We start from the raw sequence: 24600 nt of genomic DNA, 5'->3' as shown, positions 1-24600 counted from the left end.
GGAAAACAACTTTCCAAGCAAATGGTCAGAAGAAGCAAGCTGGAGTAGCCATTCTAATATCAAATAAAATCAATTTCCAACTAAAAGTCATCAAAAAAGATAAGGAAGGACACTTCATATTCATCAAAGGAAAAATCCACCAAGATGAACTCTCAATCCTAAATATCTATGCCCCAAATACAAGGGCACCTACATACGTAAAAGAAACCTTACTAAAGCTCAAAACACACATTGCACCTCACACAATAATAGTGGGAGACTTCAACACCCCACTCTCATCAATGGACAGATCATGGAAACAGAAATTAAACAGTGATGTCGACAGACTAAGAGAAGTCATGAGCCAAATGGACTTAACGGATATTTATAGAACATTCTATCCTAAAGCAAAAGGATATACCTTCTTCTCAGCTCCTCATGGTACTTTCTCCAAAATTGACCATATAATTGGTCAAAAAACGGGCCTCAACAGGTACAGAAAGATAGAGATAATCCCATGCATGCTATCGGACCACCACGGCCTAAAACTGGTCTTCAATAACAATAAGGGAAGAATGCCCACATATACGTGGAAATTGAACAATGCTCTACTCAATGATAACCTGGTCAAGGAAGAAATAAAGAAAGAAATTAAAAACTTTTTAGAATTTAATGAAAATGAAGATACAACATACCCAAACTTATGGGACACAATGAAAGCTGTGCTAAGAGGAAAACTCATAGCGCTGAGTGCCTGCAGAAAGAAACAGGAAAGAGCATATGTCAGCAGCTTGACAGCACACCTAAAAGCTCTAGAACAAAAAGAAGCAAATACACCCAGGAGGAGTAGAAGGCAGGAAATAATCAAACTCAGAGCTGAAATCAACCAAGTAGAAACAAAAAGGACCATAGAAAGAATCAACAGAACCAAAAGTTGGTTCTTTGAGAAAATCAACAAGATAGATAAACCCTTAGCCAGACTGACGAGAGGACACAGAGAGTGCGTCCAAATTAACAAAATCAGAAATGAAAAGGGAGACATAACTACAGATTCAGAGGAAATTCAAAAAATCATCAGATCTTACTATAAAAACCTATATTCAACAAAATTTGAAAATCTTCAGGAAATGGACAATTTCCTAGACAGATACCAGGTATCGAAGTTAAATCAGGAACAGATAAACCAGTTAAACAACCCCATAACTCCTAAGGAAATAGAAGCAGTCATTAAAGGTCTTCCAACCAAAAAGAGCCCAGGTCCAGACGGATTTAGTGCAGAATTCTATCAAACCTTCATAGAAGACCTCATACCAATATTATCCAAACTATTCCACAAAATTGAAACAGATGGAGCACTACCGAATTCCTTCTACGAAGCCACAATTACTCTTATACCTAAACCACACAAAGACACAACAAAGAAAGAGAACTTCAGACCAATTTCCCTTATGAATATCGACGCAAAAATACTCAATAAAATTCTGGCAAACCGAATTCAAGAGCACATCAAAACAATCATCCACCATGATCAAGTAGGCTTCATCCCAGGCATGCAGGGATGGTTTAATATACGGAAAACCATCAACGTGATCCATCATATAAACAAACTGAAAGAACAAAACCACATGATCATTTCATTAGATGCTGAGAAAGCATTTGACAAAATTCAACACCCCTTCATGATAAAAGTCCTGGAAAGAATAGGAATTCAAGGCCCATACCTAAACATAGTAAAAGCCATATACAGCAAACCAGTTGCTAACATTAAACTAAATGGAGAGAAACTCGAAGCAATCCCACTAAAATCAGGGACTAGACAAGGCTGCCCACTCTCTCCCTACTTATTCAATATAGTTCTTGAAGTTCTAGCCAGAGCAATCAGACAACAAAAGGAGATCAAGGGGATACAGATCGGAAAAGAAGAAGTCAAAATATCACTATTTGCAGATGACATGATAGTATATTTAAGTGATCCCAAAAGTTCCACCAGAGAACTACTAAAGCTGATAAACAACTTCAGCAAAGTGGCTAGGTATAAAATTAACTCAAATAAATCAGTTGCCTTCCTCTATACAAAAGAGAAACAAGCCGAGAAAGAAATTAGGGAAACGACACCCTTCATAATAGACCCAAATAATATAAAGTACCTCGGTGTGACTTTAACCAAGCAAGTAAAAGATCTGTACAATAAGAACTTCAAGACACTGAGGAAAGAAATTGAAGAAGACCTCAGAAGATGGAAAGATCTCCCATGCTCATGGATTGGCAGGATTAATATAGTAAAAATGGCCATTTTACCAAAAGCAATCTACAGATTCAATGCAATCCCCATCAAAATACCAATCCAATTCTTCAAAGAGTTAGACAGAACAATTTGCAAATTCATCTGGAATAACAAAAAACCCAGGATAGCTAAAGCTATCCTCAACAATAAAAGGACTTCAGGGGGAATCACTATCCCTGAACTCAAGCAGTATTACAGAGCAATAGTGATAAAAACTGCATGGTATTGGTACAGAGACAGACAGATAGACCAATGGAATAGAATTGAAGACCCAGAAATGAACCCACACACCTATGGTTACTTGATTTTTGACAAAGGAGCCAAAACCATCCAATGGAAAAAAGATAGCATTTTCAGCAAATGGTGCTGGTTCAACTGGAGGGCAGCATGTAGAAGAATGCAGATCGATCCATGCTTATCACCCTGTACAAAGCTTAAGTCCAAGTGGATCAAGGACCTCCACATCAAACCAGACACACTCAAACTAATAGAAGAAAAACTAGGGAAGCATCTGGAACACATGGGCACTGGAAAAAATTTCCTGAACAAAACACCAATGGCTTATGCTCTAAGATCAAGAATCGACAAATGGGATCTCATAAAACTGCAAAGCTTCTGTAAGGCAAAGGACACTGTGGTTAGGACAAAACGGCAACCAACAGATTGGGAAAAGATCTTTACCAATCCTACAACAGATAGAGGCCTTATATCCAAAATATACAAAGAACTCAAGAAGTTAGACCGCAGGGAAACAAATAACCCTATTAAAAAATGGGGTTCAGAGCTAAACAAAGAATTCACAGCTGAGGAATGCCGAATGGCTGAGAAACACCTAAAGAAATGTTCAACATCTTTAGTCATAAGGGAAATGCAAATCAAAACAACCCTGAGATTTCACCTCACACCAGTGAGAATGGCTAAGATCAAAAACTCAGGTGACAGCAGATGCTGGCGAGGATGTGGAGAAAGAGGAACACTCCTCCATTGTTGGTGGGATTGCAGACTGGTAAAACCATTCTGGAAATCAGTCTGGAGGTTCCTCAGAAAATTGGACATTGAACTGCCTGAGGATCCAGCTATACCTCTCTTGGGCATATACCCAAAAGATGCCTCAACATATAAAAGAGACACGTGCTCCACTATGTTCATCGCAGCCTTATTTATAATAGCCAGAAAATGGAAAGAACCGAGATGCCCTTCAACAGAGGAATGGATACAGAAAATGTGGTACATCTACACAATGGAATATTACTCAGCTATCAAAAACAACGAGTCTATGAAATTCGTAGGCAAATGGTTGGAACTGGAAAATATCATCCTGAGTGAGCTAACCCAATCACAGAAAGACATACATGGTATGCACTCATTGATAAGTGGCTATTAGCCCAAATGCTTGAATTACCCTAGATCCCTAGAACAAACGAAACTCAAGACGGATGATCAAAATGTGAATGCTTCACTCCTTCTTTAAATGAGGAAAAAGAATACCCTTGGCTGGGAAGGGAGAGGCAAAGATTAAAACAGAGACTGAAGGAACACCCATTCAGAGCCTGCCCCACAGGTGGCCCATACATATACAGCCACCCAATTGGACAAGATGGATGAAGCAAAGAAGTGCAGACCGACAGGAGCCGGATGTAGATCGCTCCTGAGAGACACAGCCAGAATACAGCAAATACAGAGGCGAATGCTAGCAGCAAACCACTGAGCTGAGAATAGGTCCCCCGTTGAAGGAATCAGAGAAAGAACTGGAAGAGCTTGAAGGTGCTCGAGACCCCAAAAGTACAACAATGTCAAGCAACCAGAGCTTCCAGGGACTAAGCCACTACCTAAAGACTATATATGGACTGACCCTGGACTCTGACCCCATAGGTAGCAATGAATATCCTAGTAATAGCACCAGTGGAAGGGGAAGCCCTGGGTCCTGCTAAGACTGAACCCCCAGTGAACTAGACTATGGGGGGAGGGCGGCAATGGGGGGAGGGTTGGGAGGGGAACACCCATAAGGAAGGGGAGGGGGGAGGGGGATGTTTGCCCGGAAACCGGGAAAGGGAATAACACTTGAAATGTATATAAGAAATACTCAAGTTAATTAAAAAAAAAAACAAATTAATCTCAAGTTAGTTACCATATTTTATTTTCCATCATGTCTTTACTACGTTTTAGTGTCTGTAGGACATGTAGTGATGCCTCCTCTTTCACCCTGGAAGTTTGTGACTTGTTTACTTTTTCTCTTTAACTAATGTTTAGAAGTACAGCAATTTTATTGTTCATTTAGAAATCAGTTGTCAGTTTTATTGATTTTATACATCATTTATACTTTCTTAATCAGATTACAACATTTTCTTCTTTTCTTTCTGTGATCTAGTAAGTGAATGGTGCATATGTTCTTGAAAAGAATTTGTATTTTGCTATTTTGGGAGGGAACTATTCTATGAACAACAGTTAGATGAAGTTAGCTGATGGTATCTATACATTCAAAAGGTATAGATGGAGGAATGTGGGTGTAGTTTTAGATCTATTTCGTTCCCTATGTGCATGAAAACTGTTTTTAGGTGCTTATGCCTTATCATTGTTATAGATTCTTTTTTTTAAAGATTTTTTTATTCATTATATATAAGTACAATGTGACTGTCTTCAGACACACCAGAAGAGGGCATCAGATCTCATTATAGATGGTTGTGAGACACCATGTTGTTGTGATTGTTATATATTCTTGATGAATACATAAATATTTAACTTTTTATCAGGACATTTATATTCCTTAGTGTCTTAGGGTTTTACTGCTCTGGACACCATGACCAAGACAAGTCCTACAAAGGACAACATTTAATTGGGACTGGCTTACAGGTTCAGAGGTTCAGTCCATTATCATCAAGGGGGGAGCATGGCAGCATCCAGGCAGGCATGGTGTAGGAGGAGTTGTGATTTCTGCATCTTCATCTGAAGGCTACTAGCAGAAGACTGGCTCCTAGGCAGCTAGGATGAGGGTCTTAAAGCCCATATCCACAGTGACACACCCACTCCAACAGGGCCACACCTAATAGTGCCATTCCCTGGACCAAACATATACAAAAGCCATAATACTTGGTAACAGTTTGTCTTCTGAAATCTACTTTACCTAACATTAAAAATAAAATATTTTTGAATAATATTAGCACATCTTTTCTATGGTATGTTTCATTTATCTGTCAAAAGTATCTTATGTGCTTGCTTATATTTAAAGAAAAACTTCAGATTTTTCTGTTCTTTTTTTCTGGTCTTTTAACACAAAAATCTCCCAGTATAGCCTTGGCAGCCTGAAACTTACTATGTTGCCTAGGGTGGCCACAAACTTTTGGCAATCCTCCTGCCTGAGCCCATTGAGTGATGAGATTACAGGTGTGAGCTGCCGTGCCCGGCAAAAGCATATTTTCCTTGTGGAGAGCATATCGTTGTGCTTGTTTTCATTCCATGTGTCCCTGCTTTTTCCTGGAATATTTGACCATTTATATTTAATGAAATCAATATACTACCATACATCCCCCACCTTTTTAACTCTTTCTACTTTTGCCTTCTATAATTTCTGTTAACTTGTTGTCTGCTTTCCTGAGTTAATTTAGTATTTTTTCAATGTTCTGCTTTATCTTCTCTCTTGGCTTAGTAAGTACGAAGTATTTTATGCAGTTGTATAGGGGTATGATATAAATATTTAATCTATCCAGTCTACTTTCAGATACTGCATGGCATCGTGCACTTCAATTTCTCTTTCTTTCTCTTTCGTTCTATTGTTGTGTACTTTCCTTCCACATAAGATAATAAGCATGGACACATCAACTTACCATGTCTTTTTATTTTTGCTTAATCCATGATTAATGTATAACATGGATATTAAGGGAAAACCTATATTTTTATGTATCTGCATTATTATTCAAGTCTTAGTGTTCTTCATTCCTCTGAATAGGTTCAAAGTTTTCTCAGATGTCACATTTCTTCTACCTAGTGAGTATGCCTTCATGTTTCTTGTAGCCCTGGTCTACTGGTAAAAAACTCATTGTGCTTTTGTCAAGTAAGATTTTATTATTGACATGGTAGTATTAAATATAATTCCATATATCCATTGTCTGTGTTGTTATTGTATTTCTACCACTGTTGGCCTCATTGCCTGAATCTGAAGCTAGGTTTCTCATAGACTGTAAAGCAAGATCTCAGGACCTACCTCTCTCACCCCTTCAATGTTGGGGTACAGGCATGACAGCTGTACCTGTATTTTATGTGGGTGTGGGGAGATTTGAACTCCAGTCCTTATATTTGCAGAATAAGCAACCCACCCACTGAGAAGTCTCCCTATCCCACATAAAATATAATTTAAAGATTGTGTTGCATGCGACTACCTTTGTGCTCATCATAAAAATAACCCCATTTTTTATGACACCCAGTCATCTATGTATTTGCTCCTCCACTTATAGGTCTGACAACTTTGTGCTAAATCATCAGTATACTCAGGAGGAAGAGAAAACATCTGGAGTCATTGATTTGCATATGAGAACTTCAAAATTCTAAGCCAATTTTCTTGCTACAATTAGAACCCCTTAATGAAAGATTCTGCCTGAAAAGTTCTTTACATGGCTGTTGTCCCTTCCAACCATCTCTGTATTTACTGTTTTCTAAAAAAAAAAAAAAAAAAAAGCCAAAACAAAGATTCTATACCACACATTTCTAATGCCTAATTAGCCTTTTAGTCTTTTAACACAAACCATTTACTGGTCATGTAGCATGATTTTGTCCTGATCTGCAGTTGTTAAGTGCCTTCAAAATTAACATCAGAATAGTTTAATGTGTTCATAAAAAATGTACTCAGTACATTTTGATACCACAAAAAAAAAAAAAACCCACGAAGGTTTTTTTGAAAATAGAATAAGCAATGTAAGCTGGAAGCTTTTCACATACAAAAAAAATGCATAGAAATAATGGATACAAAAAAAATGGTATTTTAAAATATGTAACTATGTTCACAAGACCATGAGGTCAGTCTCCAGAAGAGACTGAATGCACTAAGAGTAAGGATGATTGATAGATCAGCTTTCTGAGAAGTGTCTCAGACAAACTAGAGAAAGTTGTTGAATGAAGACTTGAAATTAGTAATGACTGAAAGCTTGACAATTAACTGAACATGAATCCCCAGTGAAAGAGTATATCAGTACTCTGCGTATCTGGGTAGGATGATGAACTCATGTACAGAAAAGAGGAATCATGAACTGAGATTATCTCTCCCCAGGTTAACAGGGAACAACTTTGCACCTCAGCTAAGGCTTTATCTGAAGGGGGGTGGGGAGCAAACTTATTTCTAGTAAGTTTGTAAGTGATAACCTTTTTTATACAGTGCCCTGCCCTACCAAAGGTTACAAAGCTATTTATTGGTGTCTTTGAAGGTTCGGTCTCATTCTTACCTTGTATAGCTTCAAGCTCATGACAATCCCCCATCATCGGCCTCTCAAGTGCCAAGCATAAGAACAAATCCTGAGAACACAAAACAGAAAGCATATCATATGAGAGAAAATTATCTCTCCATCTTAAGAATTTGTTATGAACATAACATCCGATTTCAGTATTAGACCCATGCTGGGGATGAGGTTTGTAACCGAGGGTGTCAGCGAGCAGGAGCCCAGCTTCCCCACTTCACTGACTCTGAGACCGAAACCACACTGCTACATGCAGGCACTTTTGCCTGCAGTTTAATAGCCAGGCGAGCACAATGACCCTTTTAAGAAATATTAATCACAGAGCAGCATCTTCTCTCATCTAGAGGTGCGTTTGGTCTGTGGACTTTAGCGGGTATGATTCTGGTTTTTGGTAAGGTCTGAGGCAAGGTTTCCAGAGTATCGAAGTAACAATGTACTGGGATTTACTCTGGGAAACAGATGGAGACAAAAGATAGATCCAGATCCTGCCCTTAAGGAGGCTCAGACCCATGTAATTTACATATGTGTCAGGTAAAATTTAGGACAGGGTGGATGGTTGATAGAGTGAGCCTCAGACCCTTGGCTGCTGGAAATGCTACTCACAAAGGACTCCCACTGTTCTAAAGCCACCCCCGAAGGGGCCAAGTTGGAGCCACACTCACAGCCTAGCATAGAGTAAGCCCAGGTAGACGGTCCTGGAAAAATTCAGATTCTCAACATGGAGAAAGACTGCTTTGAGCATTTACTGTAAGGCTTTGAGGACTCTCTGATTTAACTACACATAAAATTATCTTCTCTTCCTGCCTCCCTCCCTCCCTTTCTTCTGTCCCTCCCTCCTCTTTCCCCTTTCTCCCTCCCTCTTCCTCTCTTCCTCCCTCCTCCCTTCCTCTCTTCTGTTCCTCCCTTCCTCCCCTCCCTCTTTTCTCTTCCTCCCTTCCACGTCTCCCCCTTCCCAATCCTCTCCTTTCCAATCTTCTGTCCCTCCCTCCCACCTTTCCCACTCTGTAGCAGGGGCTATGCAGCCTCAAAAGCATCTCCTGTAGGAGGACCTAATTGAGGACTGCCTGAGAGACCAAGGACTGCTGGCACAAACAATGCCAGCCAATCAGGAACTGCTGTCTAGAAGAGATGCTTTCTTGGGACCAATGGGGGCACAGGTGGAGGGTATTGAAGGAGCTTGCAGCAGCGTTCAGAGAGCTTGCTTCAGACAGTTTCCCACCTGCTCCTGGAGTCTGTGTTGTTCACTCTGTGCCACCCCATGTTTAACCGCCAAGGGCAGGTAAGGCAACACTCCTCCCTTGCTTCTGTTCCCCCTCCCTCCTCCCTGTTCTCGGCTGCTCTTTCTTTCTTCCCTGGTTCCTCTTTTGCCTCCTCTGTTCCTCCTTTTTCTCATCACTTCACTCAAGGTCACGGTTGCACCGTAGTCTGATGGCTTTTCCATACTTTCCCAGCTCCTCCATTTCTTTTTCCTTGAGTGTTCTCTCGAATTAACATTTGGCAGCTTAATCCCATCTCAGCTGCTTCTCTTCTTTGAGAACTCATTTAAACACATTCATACAAAATATGTGAAAATGCAGAAATATTCATTTGGGACGCTGAAAATATACCTTAGTTAGAGGGCTACTCTGGCAAAATGAAGCCATTTATTCTGTCCTCAGCCGTGTATAAACTAGGCGTCGAGGCACACCTGTAATCCCAGCTCTTGGAAAGTAGAAGCAAGAGGGCCAACGTCATCCTTCGCTACAAAGTAAATTTACCAGCCTGGGCTACAGGAAATCTTGTTTTGAATAAACAAACAAACAATAGGCTCGGAGAGGTATCTTAGTGGTTAAGAGCACTGGCTACTTTTCTACAGGACCTGGATTCAATTTCCAGTACCCACATGGTGACTCTTGTTAGTCTTCAACTTCAATTCTAGAGGATTCAACACTTTCTACTGACTTCCTCCGATACCAGGCGAACATTCGTGTGGTTTGTAGACACCCAGTCAAGTGAAACAACCATACACATAAAATAAGAATTTAAAAACAAAGAGGAATAAAGGAGAAAAACTAATTTTGAAAACGAAGGACAGGGGGTTGGGGATTTAGCTCAGTGGTAGAGCACTTGCCTAGCAAGCGCAAGGCCCTGGGTTCGGTCCCCAGCTCCTGAAAAAAAAAAGAAAAGAAAAGAAAAAAAAGAAAGAAAAAAAGAAAACGAAGGTCAGAAAAAAATGGATTGGTTAACATGAATCTTAATTTAAGGGTTGGGTTTTGGTGGATGACGGAGAAGCAGCTGGCAGGTGGGCCAGCAACTGGCAAGAGCAGAGCACATCTCAGGCCCAGCTAGAATGTGAAGCGCATGGCCCAGTATGATGGGAGACAATGGCACCAAGATAGAAGATGTTGGGTAGAAATCTCGGCTCGCGTCCAGACAAACCACACCAGGCCAACACTGTTCCATGTGGAGAGGTTTTAATGAGAAGACAAGACAAGGGAGAGGGACAGGAGAAAGAAGAGAAGGAGAGGAGTAGAGGCCATCCATAAGCACGTGGAGAGAAGTAGGGAGGGGAATGGGGAGAGAAGGGACAAAGGGGAAGAGGGGAAGAGCAAGAGAGCAAGAGCAAGAGAGTGAGGAAGGGGCAAGCAGCCCCTTTTACAGTGTCAGGCATACCTGGCTGTTGCCAGGTAACTGTAGGGTGGGGCTTAGACAGAATCCTAACAGAAGGGGGCATGGGAAAGCACTCAAATGCTGCACTATACCCACTGTAGAGTGGGAATTGAAACTCTACCCTTGTGCATAAAAAGCAAGCACACTACCACTGAACTGTTCCCTCAGCATATTTTAAAGCATGTCAGCATCCCTGGGTAGGACATGGTGGAAAACTTAATTCAGACAAAAGGATTTTGCACTGTAAATAGAAAGCCTGGTTCATTGACTTCAAACAAGGCAGTGGTCTTCAATCTATGGGCCATGACTCCTTTGGGGAGGTTGAACAGTTTTTATCAGATATCCTGCACATTAGATAGTTATGATTCATAACAGTAACAAAATTACAGTTATGAGGTAGCAATGAAAATAATTTTGTGCTTGGGTGTTACCACGATGGGAGAAACCGTATTAAAGGGTCAGCAGCATTAGGAAGACTGAGAAGCATTGGTTTAAAATGTAAGGTAGGCATTTGGTTGTGCCAATCAAGTCAGGGGTACTGTCAGAGATCCAAGCTTTTCACTGTGAACTTCATTTTGTTCAATGTTGTCTCCTTAAGGTCGAAGTGTCTTGGAATAAAGATGGTTCCCATAGCATTAGGGGGTGCAATGCATCCAGGTGTATGTAACACCACTTGGTTTATGTATGCCACACCAGTGGATTTATGTGATTCTTGGGGGATAAACATTTCTAATGCTACCAACCTGCCTGGAGTCTTCATTAGTTAAACTCAAGTTACCATATCAGTAGTTATTCTTCTTATCATGATGACATATGTAAGAGAAGCAACTTAAGGGAAGAATGTTTCTTTTGTCTTGTGACTTAGGAAACACCCCATGACAGGAAGGGGCTGCAGCAGGAGTGTGAGAAATCTGGTCAATAGCATTTACAGTCAAGAAGCAGAGAGATCTGAAGGCTGGTGGTCAACAACCCACTCATCTACCCAGTCCAGAATCCAGCTGTGAGCTCCTGTTGTTCAGATTCAGAGATGTGTCTTCTAGATGATTCTAAACTGAGTCAGGCTGACAATGAAGACTATAACCATCACAGTCTCTTTTACTTGTTCCTTATCCAGCATACACCAAGGATGTGATGCTGCCATCATACTGACTGGCCTAGTCAACATCCCTGAGCAAATGAAATATTGGGGATATGAATGGATAAAGACTAGTAATCTAGTTAGAGAAAGTTGGAAGGACCCTGTCCAAGCAAGAAAAACAAATTTCACTGTAATGGTAAAGGAGCTTTGGGGATGGAGAAGAGTCTTTTGGGAGATATGATAGCTATTCTAGATTGTCAACTTCACTATATCTATAATTAAGTAAAGCCCTTGGTTTGACACTCAGCACTATACAAACTGGGTGAGGTGGTAGGTATCTGTAATTCAGCATTTGGGAGGAGAAGGGAACATTATTGGCTATAGTAAGTGAGAAGCCAGCCTGAGTTATACTCAGACCCATACTCAGAGAGAGAGAGAGAGAGAGAGAGAGAGAGAGAGAGAGAGAGAGAGAGAGAGAGAGAGAGAGGAAGAAGAAGAAGAAGAAGAAGAAGAAGAAGAAGAAGAAGAAGAAGAAGAAGAAGAAGAAGAAGAAGAAGAAGAAGAAGAGGAAGGAAGAGGAGGAGGAGGAGGAGGAGGAGGAGGAGGAGGAATGAAAACAATGGCAGAGGTAAAGATTTCAAAGGAGGAAAGGGGGCAGATGGGGATGGGCCATGCCTTTAACCTGTGAGGCAGAGGCAAGCAGATCTCTGAGTTCAAGGTCAGCCTGCTCTACTCTACAAATAGAGTTTCAGTACAGCCAGGGCTACACAGAGAAGCTTTATCTCACAAAGTATCAACATCAAAACAAACAAAAGACAGAAAGGGAAACCCCAAAAGGTATTCTATGGGGAGTGAGACTGTAGCTGACAGCAAAGCCCAGGCTGGGGATCAAGTCAGGTAGGAATTGCCTTCGCTTTCGGCTCTACTTCCTTTGGGGAAGGTACCTGAAGAACGGGGCCTATAATCTAGAGTAAGCATCGGTCAACCCCAGGGTCAAATGGCTGGAGTTCACACCCACCCTGCTCCACCTGTTAGCTCTTACGTTCTTGACTTGCAGCAACAGCAGCACGTATTAATATTCTCTGACCTTTCATTTACTACCTCTTGCTTGTGTTCCCGTTGTTCCCAGCATCGCCAGGCATGTTATTACCTATTGACAGTTTAGAAAGTGCAATTGATGTAAACGCTCCTAAGAGAGGCCCCTCGTGGTAACTAAATGTGATGGTTATAAAGAATCGAAGATAATGAGGCAGACATAAGCCATAGGCTTGGCTTTGACACCAAAATGAGGAAATCTTGGTTTTGGTAATGAGGACACCGTACATGACATTTTAAAAGCAGGTTCTTACAATATAAAGAACAGTGAAAAAAAATTAAGTTTGTTTTTGTTTTTGTTGCTGTTGTTTTTGGTTTTGTTTTTTTAATGTAGGAAGCGAATTTGGGAGAAGAGGAGAAGCTGAGAGAACAAGCCAGGGGCCTGGAGCAGTAGCTAGTGAATCTCAATTTCTGTTTCATTCCTGTCGGGATTTAAAAAAAAAAAAATCACAGAACAGGGCTGGGGTGGGGAGACAGTAAGTAGAGCTGAGATGTGTACAGTGCTTACCTCATAAACACGAGGACCTGCGTTCCTTCCTAGAATGAACAAGAAACAAAATAGAGCAAACAAGCAATAAACACAAGTCCAGGAATGGTGCCCAATTGTTGTCCTGGTGCTGGGAGGCAGCAGAGGCAGGGGTCCTTGCTGGCTAGTCTAGCCTGGTTGGTGAGCTCCAGGCTAATGAGAAACTCTGTCTCAAAGAAGCATGGCATTTCTTTTTTTTTTTTTTCTTTTTTTCTTTTTTTTTTTGCTTTCTTTTTTTTTATTTTTATTTTTTTATTAACTTGAGTATTTCTTTTTTTAATGTTCTTTTTTTTTATTAACTTGAGTATTTCTTTTTTTTTTTTTTTCTGCTTCAGATTTTTTTTTTTTTTATTAACTTGAGTATTTCTTATATACATTTCGAGTGTTATTCCCTTTCCCGGTTTCCGGGCAAACATCCCCCTCCCCCCTCCCCTTCCTTATGGGTGTTCCCCTCCCAACCCTCCCCCCATTGCCGCCCTCCCCCATAGACTAGTTCACTGTGGGTTCAGTCTTAGCAGGACCCAGGGCTTCCCCTTCCACTGGTGCTCTTACTAGGATATTCATTGCTACCTATGGGGTCAGAGTCCAGGGTCAGTCCATGTATAGTCTTTAGGTAGTGGCTTAGTCCCTGGAAGCTCTGGTTGCTTGGCATTGTTGTACTTTTGGGGTCTCGAGCCCCTTCAAGCTCTTCCAGTTCTTTCTCTGATTCCTTCAATAGGGGACCTATTCTCAGTTCAGTGGTTTGCTGCTGGCATTCGCCTCTATATTTGCTGTATTCTGGCTGTGTCTCTCAGGAGCGATCTACATCCGGCTCCTGTCGGTCTGCACTTCTTTGCTTCATCCATCTTGTCTAATTGGGTGGCTGTATATGTATGGGCCACATGTGGGGCAGGCTCTGAATGGGTGTTCCTTCAGTCTCTGTTTTAATCTTTGCCTCTCCCTTCCCTGCCAAGGGTATTCTTTTACCTCATTTAAAGAAGGAGTGAAGCATTCACATTTTGATCATCCGTCTTGAGTTTCGTTTGTTCTAGGGATCTAGGGTAATTCAAGCTTTTGGGCTAATAGCCACTTATCAATGAGTGCATACCATGTATGTCTTTCTGTGATTGGGTTAGCTCACTCAGGATGATATTTTCCAGTTCCAACCATTTGCCTACGAATTTCATAAACTCGTTGTTTTTGATAGCTGAGTAATATTCCATTGTGTAGATGTACCACATTTTCTGTATCCATTCCTCTGTTGAAGGGCATCTGGGTTCTTTCCAGCTTCTGGCTATTATAAATAAGGCTGCGATGAACATAGTGTAGCACGTGTCTCTTTTATATGTTGAGGCATCTTTTGGGTATATGCCCAAGAGAGGTATAGCTGGATCATCAGGCAGTTCAATGTCCAATTTTCTGAGGAACCTCCAGACTGATTTCCAGAATGGTTTTACCAGTCTGCAATCCCACCAACAATGGAGGAGTGTTCCTCTTTCTCCACATCCTCGCCAGCATCTGCTGTCACCTGAGTTTTTGATTTTAGCCAATCGCACTGGTGTGAGGTGAAATCTCAGGGTTGTTTTGATTTGCATTTCCCTTATGACTAAAGATGTTGAACATTTCTTTAGGTGTTTCTCAGCCATTCGGCATTCCTCAGCTGTGAATTCTTTGTTTAGCTCTGAACCCCATTTTTTAATAGGGTTATTTGTTTCCCTGCGGTCTAACTTCTTGAGTTCTTTGTATATTTTGGAAATAAGGCCTCTATCTGTTGTAGGATTGGTAAAGATCTTTTCCCAATCTGTTGGTTGCCGTTTTGTCCTAACCACAGTGTCCTTTGCCTTACAGAAGCTTTGCAGTTTTATGAGATCCCATTTGTCGATTCTTGATCTTAGAGCATAAGCCATTGGTGTTTTGTTCAGGAAATTTTTTCCAGTGCCCATGTGTTCCAGATGCTTCCCTAGTTTTTCTTCTATTAGTTTGAGTGTGTCTGGTTTGATGTGGAGGTCCTTGATCCACTTGGACTTAAGCTTTGTACAGGGTGATAAGGATGGATCGATCTGCATTCTTCTACATGTTGCCCTCCAGTTGAACCAGCACCATTTGCTGAAAATACTATCTTTTTTCCATTGGATGGTTTTGGCTCCTTTGTCAAAAATCAAGTGACCATAGGTGTGTGGGTTCATTTCTGGGTCTTCAATTCTATTCCATTGGTCTATCTGTCTGTCTCTGTACCAATACCATGCAGTTTTTATCACTATTGCTCTGTAATACTGCTTGAGTTCAGGGATAGTGATTCCCCCTGAAGTCCTTTTATTGTTGAGGATAGCTTTAGCTATCCTGGGTTTTTTGTTATTCCAGATGAATTTGCAAATTGTTCTGTCTAACTCTTTGAAGAATTGGATTGGTATTTTGATGGGGATTGCATTGAATCTGTAGATTGCTTTTGGTAAAATGGCCATTTTTACCATATTAATCCTGCCAATCCATGAGCATGGGAGATCTTTCCATCTTCTGAGGTCTTCTTCAATTTCTTTCCTCAGTGTCTTGAAGTTCTTATTGTACAGATCTTTTACTTGCTTGGTTAAAGTCACACCGAGGTACTTTATATTATTTGGGTCTATTATGAAGGGTGTCGTTTCCCTAATTTCTTTCTCGGCTTGTTTCTCTTTTGTATAGAGGAAGGCAACTGATTTATTTGAGTTAATTTTATACCCAGCCACTTTGCTGAAGTTGTTTATCAGCTTTAGTAGTTCTCTGGTGGAACTTTTGGGATCACTTAAATATACTATCATGTCATCTGCAAATAGTGATATTTTGACCTCTTCTTTTCCGATCTGTATCCCTTTGATCTCCTTTTGTTGTCTGATTGCTCTGGCTAGAACTTCAAGAACTATATTGAATAAGTAGGGAGAGGGTGGGCAGCCTTGTCTAGTCCCTGATTTTAGTGGGATTGCTTCAAGTTTCTCTCCATTTAGTTTAATGTTAGCAACTGGTTTGCTGTATATGGCTTTTACTATGTTTAGGTATGGGCCTTGAATTCCTATTCTTTCCAGGACTTTTATCATGAAGAGGTGTTGAATTTTGTCAAATGCTTTCTCAGCATCTAATGAAATGATCATGTGGTTCTGTTCTTTCAGTTTGTTTATATAATGGATCACGTTGATGGTTTTCCGTATATTAAACCATCCCTGCATGCCTGGGATGAAGCCTACTTGATCATGGTGGATGATTGTTTTGATGTGCTCTTGAATTCGGTTTGCCAGAATTTTATTGAGTATTTTTGCGTCGATATTCATAAGGGAAATTGGTCTGAAGTTCTCTTTCTTTGTTGTGTCTTTGTGTGGTTTAGGTATAAGAGTAATTGTGGCTTCGTAGAAGGAATTCGGTAGGGCTCCATCTGTTTCAATTTTGTGGAATAGTTTGGATAATATTGGTATGAGGTCTTCTATGAAGGTTTGATAGAATTCTGCACTAAACCCGTCTGGACCTGGGCTCTTTTTGGTTGGGAGACCTTTAATGACTGCTTCTATTTCCTTAGAAGTTATGGGGTTGTTTAACTGGTTTATCTGTTCCTGATTTAACTTCGATACCTGGTATCTGTCTAGGAAATTGTCCATTTCCTGAAGATTTTCAAATTTTGTTGAATATAGGTTTTTATAGTAAGATCTGATGATTTTTTGAATTTCCTCCGAATCTGTAGTTATGTCTCCCTTTTCATTTCTGATTTTGTTAATTTGGACACACTCTCTGTGTCCTCTCGTTAGTCTGGCTAAGGGTTTATCTATCTTGTTGATTTTCTCAAAGAACCAACTTTTGGTTCTGTTGATTCTTTCTATGGTCCTTTTTGTTTCTACTTGGTTGATTTCAGCTCTGAGTTTGATTATTTCCTGCCTTCTACTCCTCCTGGGTGTATTTGCTTCTTTTTGTTCTAGAGCTTTTAGGTGTGCTGTCAAGCTGCTGACATATGCTCTTTCCTGTTTCTTTCTGCAGGCACTCAGCGCTATGAGTTTTCCTCTTAGCACAGCTTTCATTGTGTCCCATAAGTTTGAGTATGTTGTATCTTCATTTTCATTAAATTCTAAAAAGTTTTTAATTTCTTTCTTTATTTCTTCCTTGACCAGGTTATCATTGAGTAGAGCATTGTTCAATTTCCACGTATATGTGGGCGTTCTTCCTTATTGTTATTGAAGACCAGTTTTAGGCCGTGGTGGTCCGATAGCACGCATGGGATTATTTCTATCTTTCTGTACCTGTTGAGGCCCGTTTTTTGACCAATTATATGGTCAATTTTGGAGAAAGTACCATGAGGAGCTGAGAAGAAGGTATATCCTTTTGCTTTAGGATAGAATGTTCTATAAATATCCGTTAAGTCCATTTGGCTCATGACTTCTCTTAGTCTGTCTACATCACTGTTTAATTTCTGTTTCCATGATCTGTCCATTGATGAGAGTGGGGTGTTGAAATCTCCCACTATTATTGTGTGAGGTGCAATGTGTGTTTTGAGCTTTAGTAAGGTTTCTTTTACATATGTAGGTGCCCTTGTATTTGGGGCATAGATATTTAGGATTGAGAGTTCATCTTGGTTGATTTTTCCTTTGATGAATATGAAGTGTCCTTCCTTATCTTTTTTGATGACTTTTAGTTGGAAATTGATTTTATTTGATATTAGAATGGCTACTCCAGCTTGCTTCTTCTGACCATTTGCTTGGAAAGTTGTTTTCCAGCCTTTCACTCTGAGGTAGTTTCTGTCTTTGTCTCTGAGGTGTGTTTCCTGTAGGCAGCAGAATGCAGGGTCCTCGTTGCGTATCCAGTTTGTTAATCTATGTCTTTTTATTGGGGAGTTGAGGCCATTGATATTGAGAGATATTAAGGAATAGTGATTATTGCTTCCCGTTATATTCATATTTGATGTGAGGTTATGTTTGTGTGCTTTCATTCTCTTTGTTTTGTTGCCAAGACGATTAGTTTCTTGCTTCTTCTAGGGTATAGCTTGCCTCCTTATGTTGGGCTTTACCATTTATTATCCTTTGTAGTGCTGGATTTGTAGAAAGATATTGTGTAAATTTGGTTTTGTCATGGAATATCTTGGTTTCTCCATCAATGTTAATTGAGAGTTTTGCTGGATACAGTAATCTGGGCTGGCATTTGTGTTCTCTTAGGGTCTGTATAACATCAGTCCAGGATCTTCTGGCCTTCATAGTTTCTGGCGAGAAGTCTGGTGTGATTCTGATAGGTCTCCCTTTATATGTTACTTGACCTTTTTCCCTTACTGCTTTTAATATTCTTTCTTTATTTTGTGCGTTTGGTGTTTTGACAATTATGTGACGGGAGGTGTTTCTTTTCTGGTCCAATCTATTTGGAGTTCTGTAGGCTTCCTGTATGTCTATGGGTATCTCTTTTTTTAGGTTAGGGAAGTTTTCTTCTATGATTTTGTTGAAGATATTTACTGGTCCTTTGAGCTGGGAGTCTTCACTCTCTTCTATACCTATTATCCTTAGGTTTGATCTTCTCATTGAGTCCTGGATTTCCTGTATGTTTTGGACCAGTAGCTTTTTCCGCTTTACATTATCTTTGACAGTTGAGTCAATGATTTCTATGGAATCTTCTGCTCCTGAGATTCTCTCTTCCATCTCTTGTATTCTGTTGGTGAAGCTTGTATCTACAGCTCCTTGTCTCTTCTTTTGGTTTTCTATATCCAGGGTTGTTTCCATGTGTTCTTTCTTGATTGCTTCTATTTCCATTTTTAATTCCTTCAACTGTTTGATTGTGTTTTCCTGGAATTCTTTCAGGGATTTTTGCGATTCCTCTCTGTAGGCTTTTACTTGTTTATTAATGTTTTCCTGTGCTTCCCTAAGTGTGTTCAGGTCTTTCCTGAAGTCCTCCAGCATCATGATCAAATATGATTTTGAAACTAGATCTTGCTTTTCTGGTGTGTTTGGATATTCCATGTTTGTTTTGGTGGGAGAATTGGGCTCCGATGATGGCATGTAGTCTTGGTTTCTGTTGCTTGGGTTCCTGCGCTTGCCTCTCGCCATCAGATTATCTCTAGTGTTACTTTGTTCTGCTATTTCTGACAGTGGCTAGACTGTCCTATAAGCCTGTGTGTCAGGAGTGCTGTAGACCTGTTTTCCTCTCTTTCAGTCAGTTATGGGGACAGAGTGTTCTGCTTTCGGGTGTGTAGTTTTTCCTCTCTACAGGTCTTCAGCTGTTCCTGTGGGCCTGTGTCTTGAGTTCACCAGGCAGCTTTCTTGCAGCAGAAAATTTGGTCTTACCTGTGGTCCCGAGGCTCAGGTTTGCTCGTGGGGTGCTGTCCAGGGGCTCTCTGCAGCGGCAGCAACCAGGAAGACCTGTGCCGCCCCTTCCGGGAGCTTCAGTGCACCAGGGTTCCAGATGGTCTTTGGCTTTTTCCTCTGGCGTCCGAGATGTGTGTGCAGGGAGCAGTCTCTTCTGGTTTCCCAGGCCTGTCTGCCTCTCTGAATGTTTAGCTCTCCCTCCCACGGGATTTGGGTGCAGAGAACTGTTTATCCGGTCTGTTTCCTTCAGGGTCCGGCGGTGTCTGTGGCAGGGGTCCTGCCGCTCCTGGGCCCTCCCCCACGGGAGCCCAGAGGCCTTATACAGTTTCCTCTTGGGCCAGGGATGTGGGCAGGGGTGAGCAGTGTTGGTGGTCTCTTCCGCTCTGCAGCCTCAGGAGTGCCCACCTGACCAGGCGGTTGGGTCTCTCTCTCACCGGGTCTGGGAGCAGAGAGCTGCTGCGGGCCGGGATCCGCGGGTCACAGAGTTTATTTCTACTTTTCCAGCTGTGGGCACTTATCAGAGGAATGTCTTTGCACAGTAGATTGTAGTTAAGACAGAAACTCACAACTGGTCAGAGTGAGAAAAGAGTCTGTGGCAGGCTCATCCTCAATGGGAGGTCTATAACATACTCTCTTCCCAAGGCTCAGGGACAATCTTTCTGAAATCCCACTCACAGAGCTTGTGGGCAACTCTCTTTTTTGCTATTGAGAATTATTTCAAATGAGTTCGAACAATTCTTCTGGTCAGAGACACAGAAGGTCAATGCGATTCTTAATTAAATTTCTGTAAGCCTCCCCTGGCAAAATGGTGACTCCACTTGAGAAACACATTTATTGGAAATAGAACCATTTATTCCTCAGTCAACCAAATGCTTCAGCTGCTTTCTTGAGCTTGGAGTAGACAAGTGAGTTCATTCCTTATACCCTGCCATCTTGTCCTGCCGCGGCTTCTCCGAGTATTTCTTATATACATTTCGAGTGTTATTCCCTTTCCCGGTTTCCGGGCAAACATCCCCCTCCCCCCTCCCCTTCCTTATGGGTGTTCCCCTCCCAACCCTCCCCCCATTGCCTCCCTCCCCCCATAGACTAGTTCACTGGGGGTTCAGTCTTAGCAGGACCCAGGGCTTCCCCTTCCACTGGTGCTCTTACTAGGATATTCATTGCTACCTATGAGGTAAGAGTCCAGGGTCAGTCCATGTATAGTCTTTAGGTAGTGGCTTAGTCCCTGGAAGCTCTGGTTGCTTGGCATTGTTGTACTTTTGGGGTCTCGAGCCCCTTCAAGCTCTTCCAGTTCTTTCTCTGATTCCTTCAACAGGGGACCTATTCTCAGTTCAGTGGTTTGCTGCTGGCATTCGCCTCTGTATTTGCTGTATTCTGGCTGTGTCTCTCAGGAGCGATCTACATCCGGCTCCTGTCGGCCTGCACTTCTTTGCTTCATCCATCTTGTCTAATTGGGTGGCTGTATATGTATGGGCCACATGTGGGGCAGGCTCTGAATGGGTGTTCCTTCAGTCTCTGTTTTAATCTATGCCTCTCCCTTCCCTGCCAAGGATATTCTTTTTCCTCATTTAAAGAAGGAGTGAAGCATTCACATTTTGATCATCCGAAGCATGGCATTTCTAAAGGCTGTACTCTAGCCTCCAAATGTGTGCCTGTGTGCGCGCGCGCGCACACACACACACACACACACACACACACACACACACACACAAACACAAACTGTCTTTACCCTAGTCATCTGGTCTTGTCAAGTCTGTACAAACTTAGCCTATATACCCTTCCTTCCTAGCTATGGGATCTTTGCTTTTGCTCGATTCTGAGAAAGATCTTTCTGCAGTCATGTCCTGTAGGAAATGTGTATAAATCAATGAGCCCCACCAATTCCTCCAGTGGCCACACCAGTAGGAGGATTCCTTCCTGTGCCTCCATTTATTCACCAAGCATGTGATAGCAATGGGCCAGATGTCTGCAATCAGAAAGGTGCAAATGCCCAGCGTATTCTACAGCAGTGGGTAATACTTCACTGTTGGCAGTCAGGCAGTATTCCACTAGAAATTATCCGAAAGTTGGAGTGGTAAAGTGAAACCTGGGGTGTCGCAGGGTGGGTAGCCAGACAGGGCTCTCCGATATTAGGAGACATGTGGAATTCCTAGAGGGAGGTAGAAGAATGTAGAGAAAGAAGCAGCAGGGTTGAGAGGATAGAGGGGAAGGGGGGGAGAGAAAGAGGAGGAGGAGGAGGAGGAGGAGGAGGAGGAGGAGGGGGAGGAGGGGAAAGAGTGGGAAGAGGGGGAGGAGGGGGAGGAGGGGGGAGGGGGAGGAGGGGAAGGAAGGGGGGAGAGGGAGGATGATTTCTGCCCCAAGAGACTGGATTAGTAAAACAGGAGATGCCTGTAAGGATCCAGGAGCTTCCTGACACCCAGCTTGCTTCAGGTTTCCCTGTGAACTTAAATATATATTGTATTCTTGTTCTCGTGTTTTTGCTATTCATGTGGGTCTCCTAAGAACTGGAATAGGAGCTGTCTCTGCCTCTGTTGCCTGCCTTTGGATCCCTTCCCCTAACTGAACTGCCTTGTCTGGCCTCAGTGGGAGAGAATGCCTTTAGTCCTGCTGAACCTGGATGTACCAGGGTGGGTTGATTTTCTCCTCGTATCTGAGGAGAAGGGTATAGGACAATGGGGGAGGGGTGTGAGGGTGGACTGGGAGGAGAGGAGGGAGGAGGCTGTGATCAGGCAGTAAAGTAAATTAATGAGGGATAATTATTACATGTGGGGGGGTTAGTTTTGGGAGCACATACACCATGAGTGTATGCAGAGGCCAGAAGATAACTTTGCAGAGTGGATTCTCTCCTTCTGGGGATCAAACCAGGTCTGCCCAGAAAGCACATTGACCTGCCATGGCATCTCAGAAGCCCCTTCCGGTGGATTTTTAACAGGCTGGGCTTTCAGCCCATTTCCAGCTGTTTCAGCCTTGAAAGCCTTTTAGATTCACCCTCTGTGGACTCGACAGTGTAACAGTGTAGACGCTTTATCAAAGGAAATAACTTTGTTATCCTCAACTCATAGACAGACCTTGTTAGCCAATAGTAGCAGAGTCCTGGCTTGGAACTTGGCTCAGCCTCCAGTAGGTATTATGTTAGGACAAGGAAAAGAAAAGGGGGGGGAGGGGGAGGGGAGGGGCAGGAGAATGAGTAGAGAGAGGACTACATAACTAAAACAACGTTCAGATTACCTTCCAACCCCAGAGTTGAGCCTCACAGGAACATTAATAGAATTCTTGCCGTTTATCAAGTCTCGAGGAAAGATTTATGTTTATAATCTGGAATTATTAGATGTTCTCTGCTTGCGCTGAGGGTAAGACTGAGTTTCAAAATGCATGCTATTATAATATACAGATGAATCTATATATTAACAGGATATATAATTAACATTTCCATCTAACACATTGCAAATGACTTTATATAGAACATTGCTTTGAGAAATTAGTCTAGGCAGTATATGATGTGCACAGATCAATCATTTTATGGCTCATTGCTTAAACTTTCTAATATAGGCAATTCTGTACATAAGCCATCGACGATAGTCATGTGTTTCACTGCCTACGCCAGAGGCCTTTGACCCCAGGGACGGTTTAATTGCACAGGGACATGTGAGATTAAAAGCTATTGATAGCTTCCAAAACGGTCCTGTCAACCTGTCTAAAGAATTGTCAAATCTACAACAGTAATCTTTGTTTGCTTTTTACAGCAGAGGGGCGAGGAAGGAGGTCATGCCCAAACTTCAAATCGCCTCTGCCGAATCTCATCTTGCACTGCTTCCTCAATATTCCCTTTTCATATTTAGAGATGTCAAGAGTTGACAGGCCCTGGAGAGACAGCGGGGGTCTGAGCATGCTCAGTAGATGGCCTCTTTCTGTGCATGCAGAGAGCTTCCCTTGGCACAGCAGCTAGCACTAGACCTGAAGGCAGCCGGCTTGTGCGCAGCTGCTGCTCCTTGCTGGAAAGCTGATCACTGCACCACGATCAGCTCTGGATCTGGGCAGCGGCAGCAGCAGCAGCTGAGCAGCCAGGGGTCGCGGGCATGCACCAGCTGAAACTTGTGCAGGCTGAGTGCTAACAAGTCGTCCTCTTCTGGTGCCCACACGTCCGCACAGCCCTTTACACAGCTGCCCTGATGATGGAGCATAAATTACAAGCTCCGGATCCTGGCTCACCGGAGGGAGCCGGTGGGAGGCACAGAGAAGGGGTATAGCATTTGGAGGAAAGCGACTCTCACGGAGCTCTCTTGAGCATGTTTTCTCGGTCTCCTGCTCTGGAACTGAGGAAGATATTTACAGGAGTGACTAGGCTTGGCCACTGCTTTCTCTGCAGGTAAGGGGAGCGTCTCTGCAGGTTTTGTTAACTTAAGAGCATTGGCACATCTCAGAGGGATGGTTAAAGAGCTTTTATCTATTGATGATATTCCCACAGCAGCGTTAATTGTTTTTTCTTAAAAGAGGCGGGGGAAGGAATCTTGGGGGGGGGGTTAAAAAATCACTTCTGATGGAGATTAAACACACGCATTCTTATTCCCTCTGACCCCAGTCTCTTTGGACTCCACAGCTGACCACCTTGGTGGAATTTTGCCTTGAACCTGCCGTTTAGCGTTCCCATTTGCAAGATCAGGTTAAAGGTAGTTTATTAGTTTTAGAAACGAAACGTCTTTTTTTTTTTTTTTTTTTTTTGGAAAAGAACATCTTGGAATATAGGTGAACTGATTTTTTTTGAAAAGCAAACAAACCCTAAACCTTCAAATAATTAATTACCGTGTCAGCTGATATCAATACTCAACATTAACTCATGAAGCAGTAAGCTAGAGTTGGCTATATGTGCACCTCATTCACCTGGTGTTTTTATTGCTGCCGAAAGGTGTCCAGTATTTATATTTGAGAAATAAGCACATAACTTTGTATAAGAATTATCACTCATTCTGTGAATGCTGGGCGAGACGGGATGTCTTCAGAGACCTCAGCTAAAAAGAGTCATTTTCCAAATGCAGTTAGGTGGGTAAGGGTGTGTGTGTGTGTGTGTGTGTGTGTGTGTGTGTGTTGGAAACCATGGGGTCAGACTGCCATGGTTCTTCGTGTAAAGAAAGCAACAGAATGGTGGGTTTTTTGGAACTTAGACCAGAAGCAGTCCAATAAAATTAAACACACATTTCAAAAAAAGGCAGCCACATGGCCATTTAATTGCAGCTACAACTTCCACTACTATCAAATCATCTGGTTGTTTTTAAAGA

At 42.0% G+C, this 24600-nt stretch overlaps 1 protein-coding gene across 1 annotated transcript in view; it reads left to right on the top strand.

Moving 5' to 3' along the window:
* The first annotated feature begins 23245 nt into the window (after positions 1 to 23245).
* Arhgap18 (Rho GTPase activating protein 18) overlaps positions 23246 to 24600 on the top strand; it is a 233047-nt gene continuing 231692 nt past the window's right edge. The window contains exon 1 of the mRNA XM_087550197.1: positions 23246 to 23693. Coding sequence (XP_087406323.1) covers positions 23614 to 23693 — 80 coding nt within the window. The 5' untranslated portion in view covers positions 23246 to 23613. The remainder of the gene's footprint in view (positions 23694 to 24600) is intronic.

This window comes from Rattus norvegicus, chromosome 1, assembly GCF_021556685.1.
Source record: "Rattus norvegicus strain SHRSP/BbbUtx chromosome 1, alternate assembly SHRSP_T2T, whole genome shotgun sequence".
Classification (NCBI taxonomy): Eukaryota; Metazoa; Chordata; class Mammalia; order Rodentia; family Muridae; genus Rattus; species Rattus norvegicus.
The sequence above is the reverse complement of the archived record's forward strand: the minus strand, read 5'-3'. Positions and strand labels throughout refer to the sequence as shown.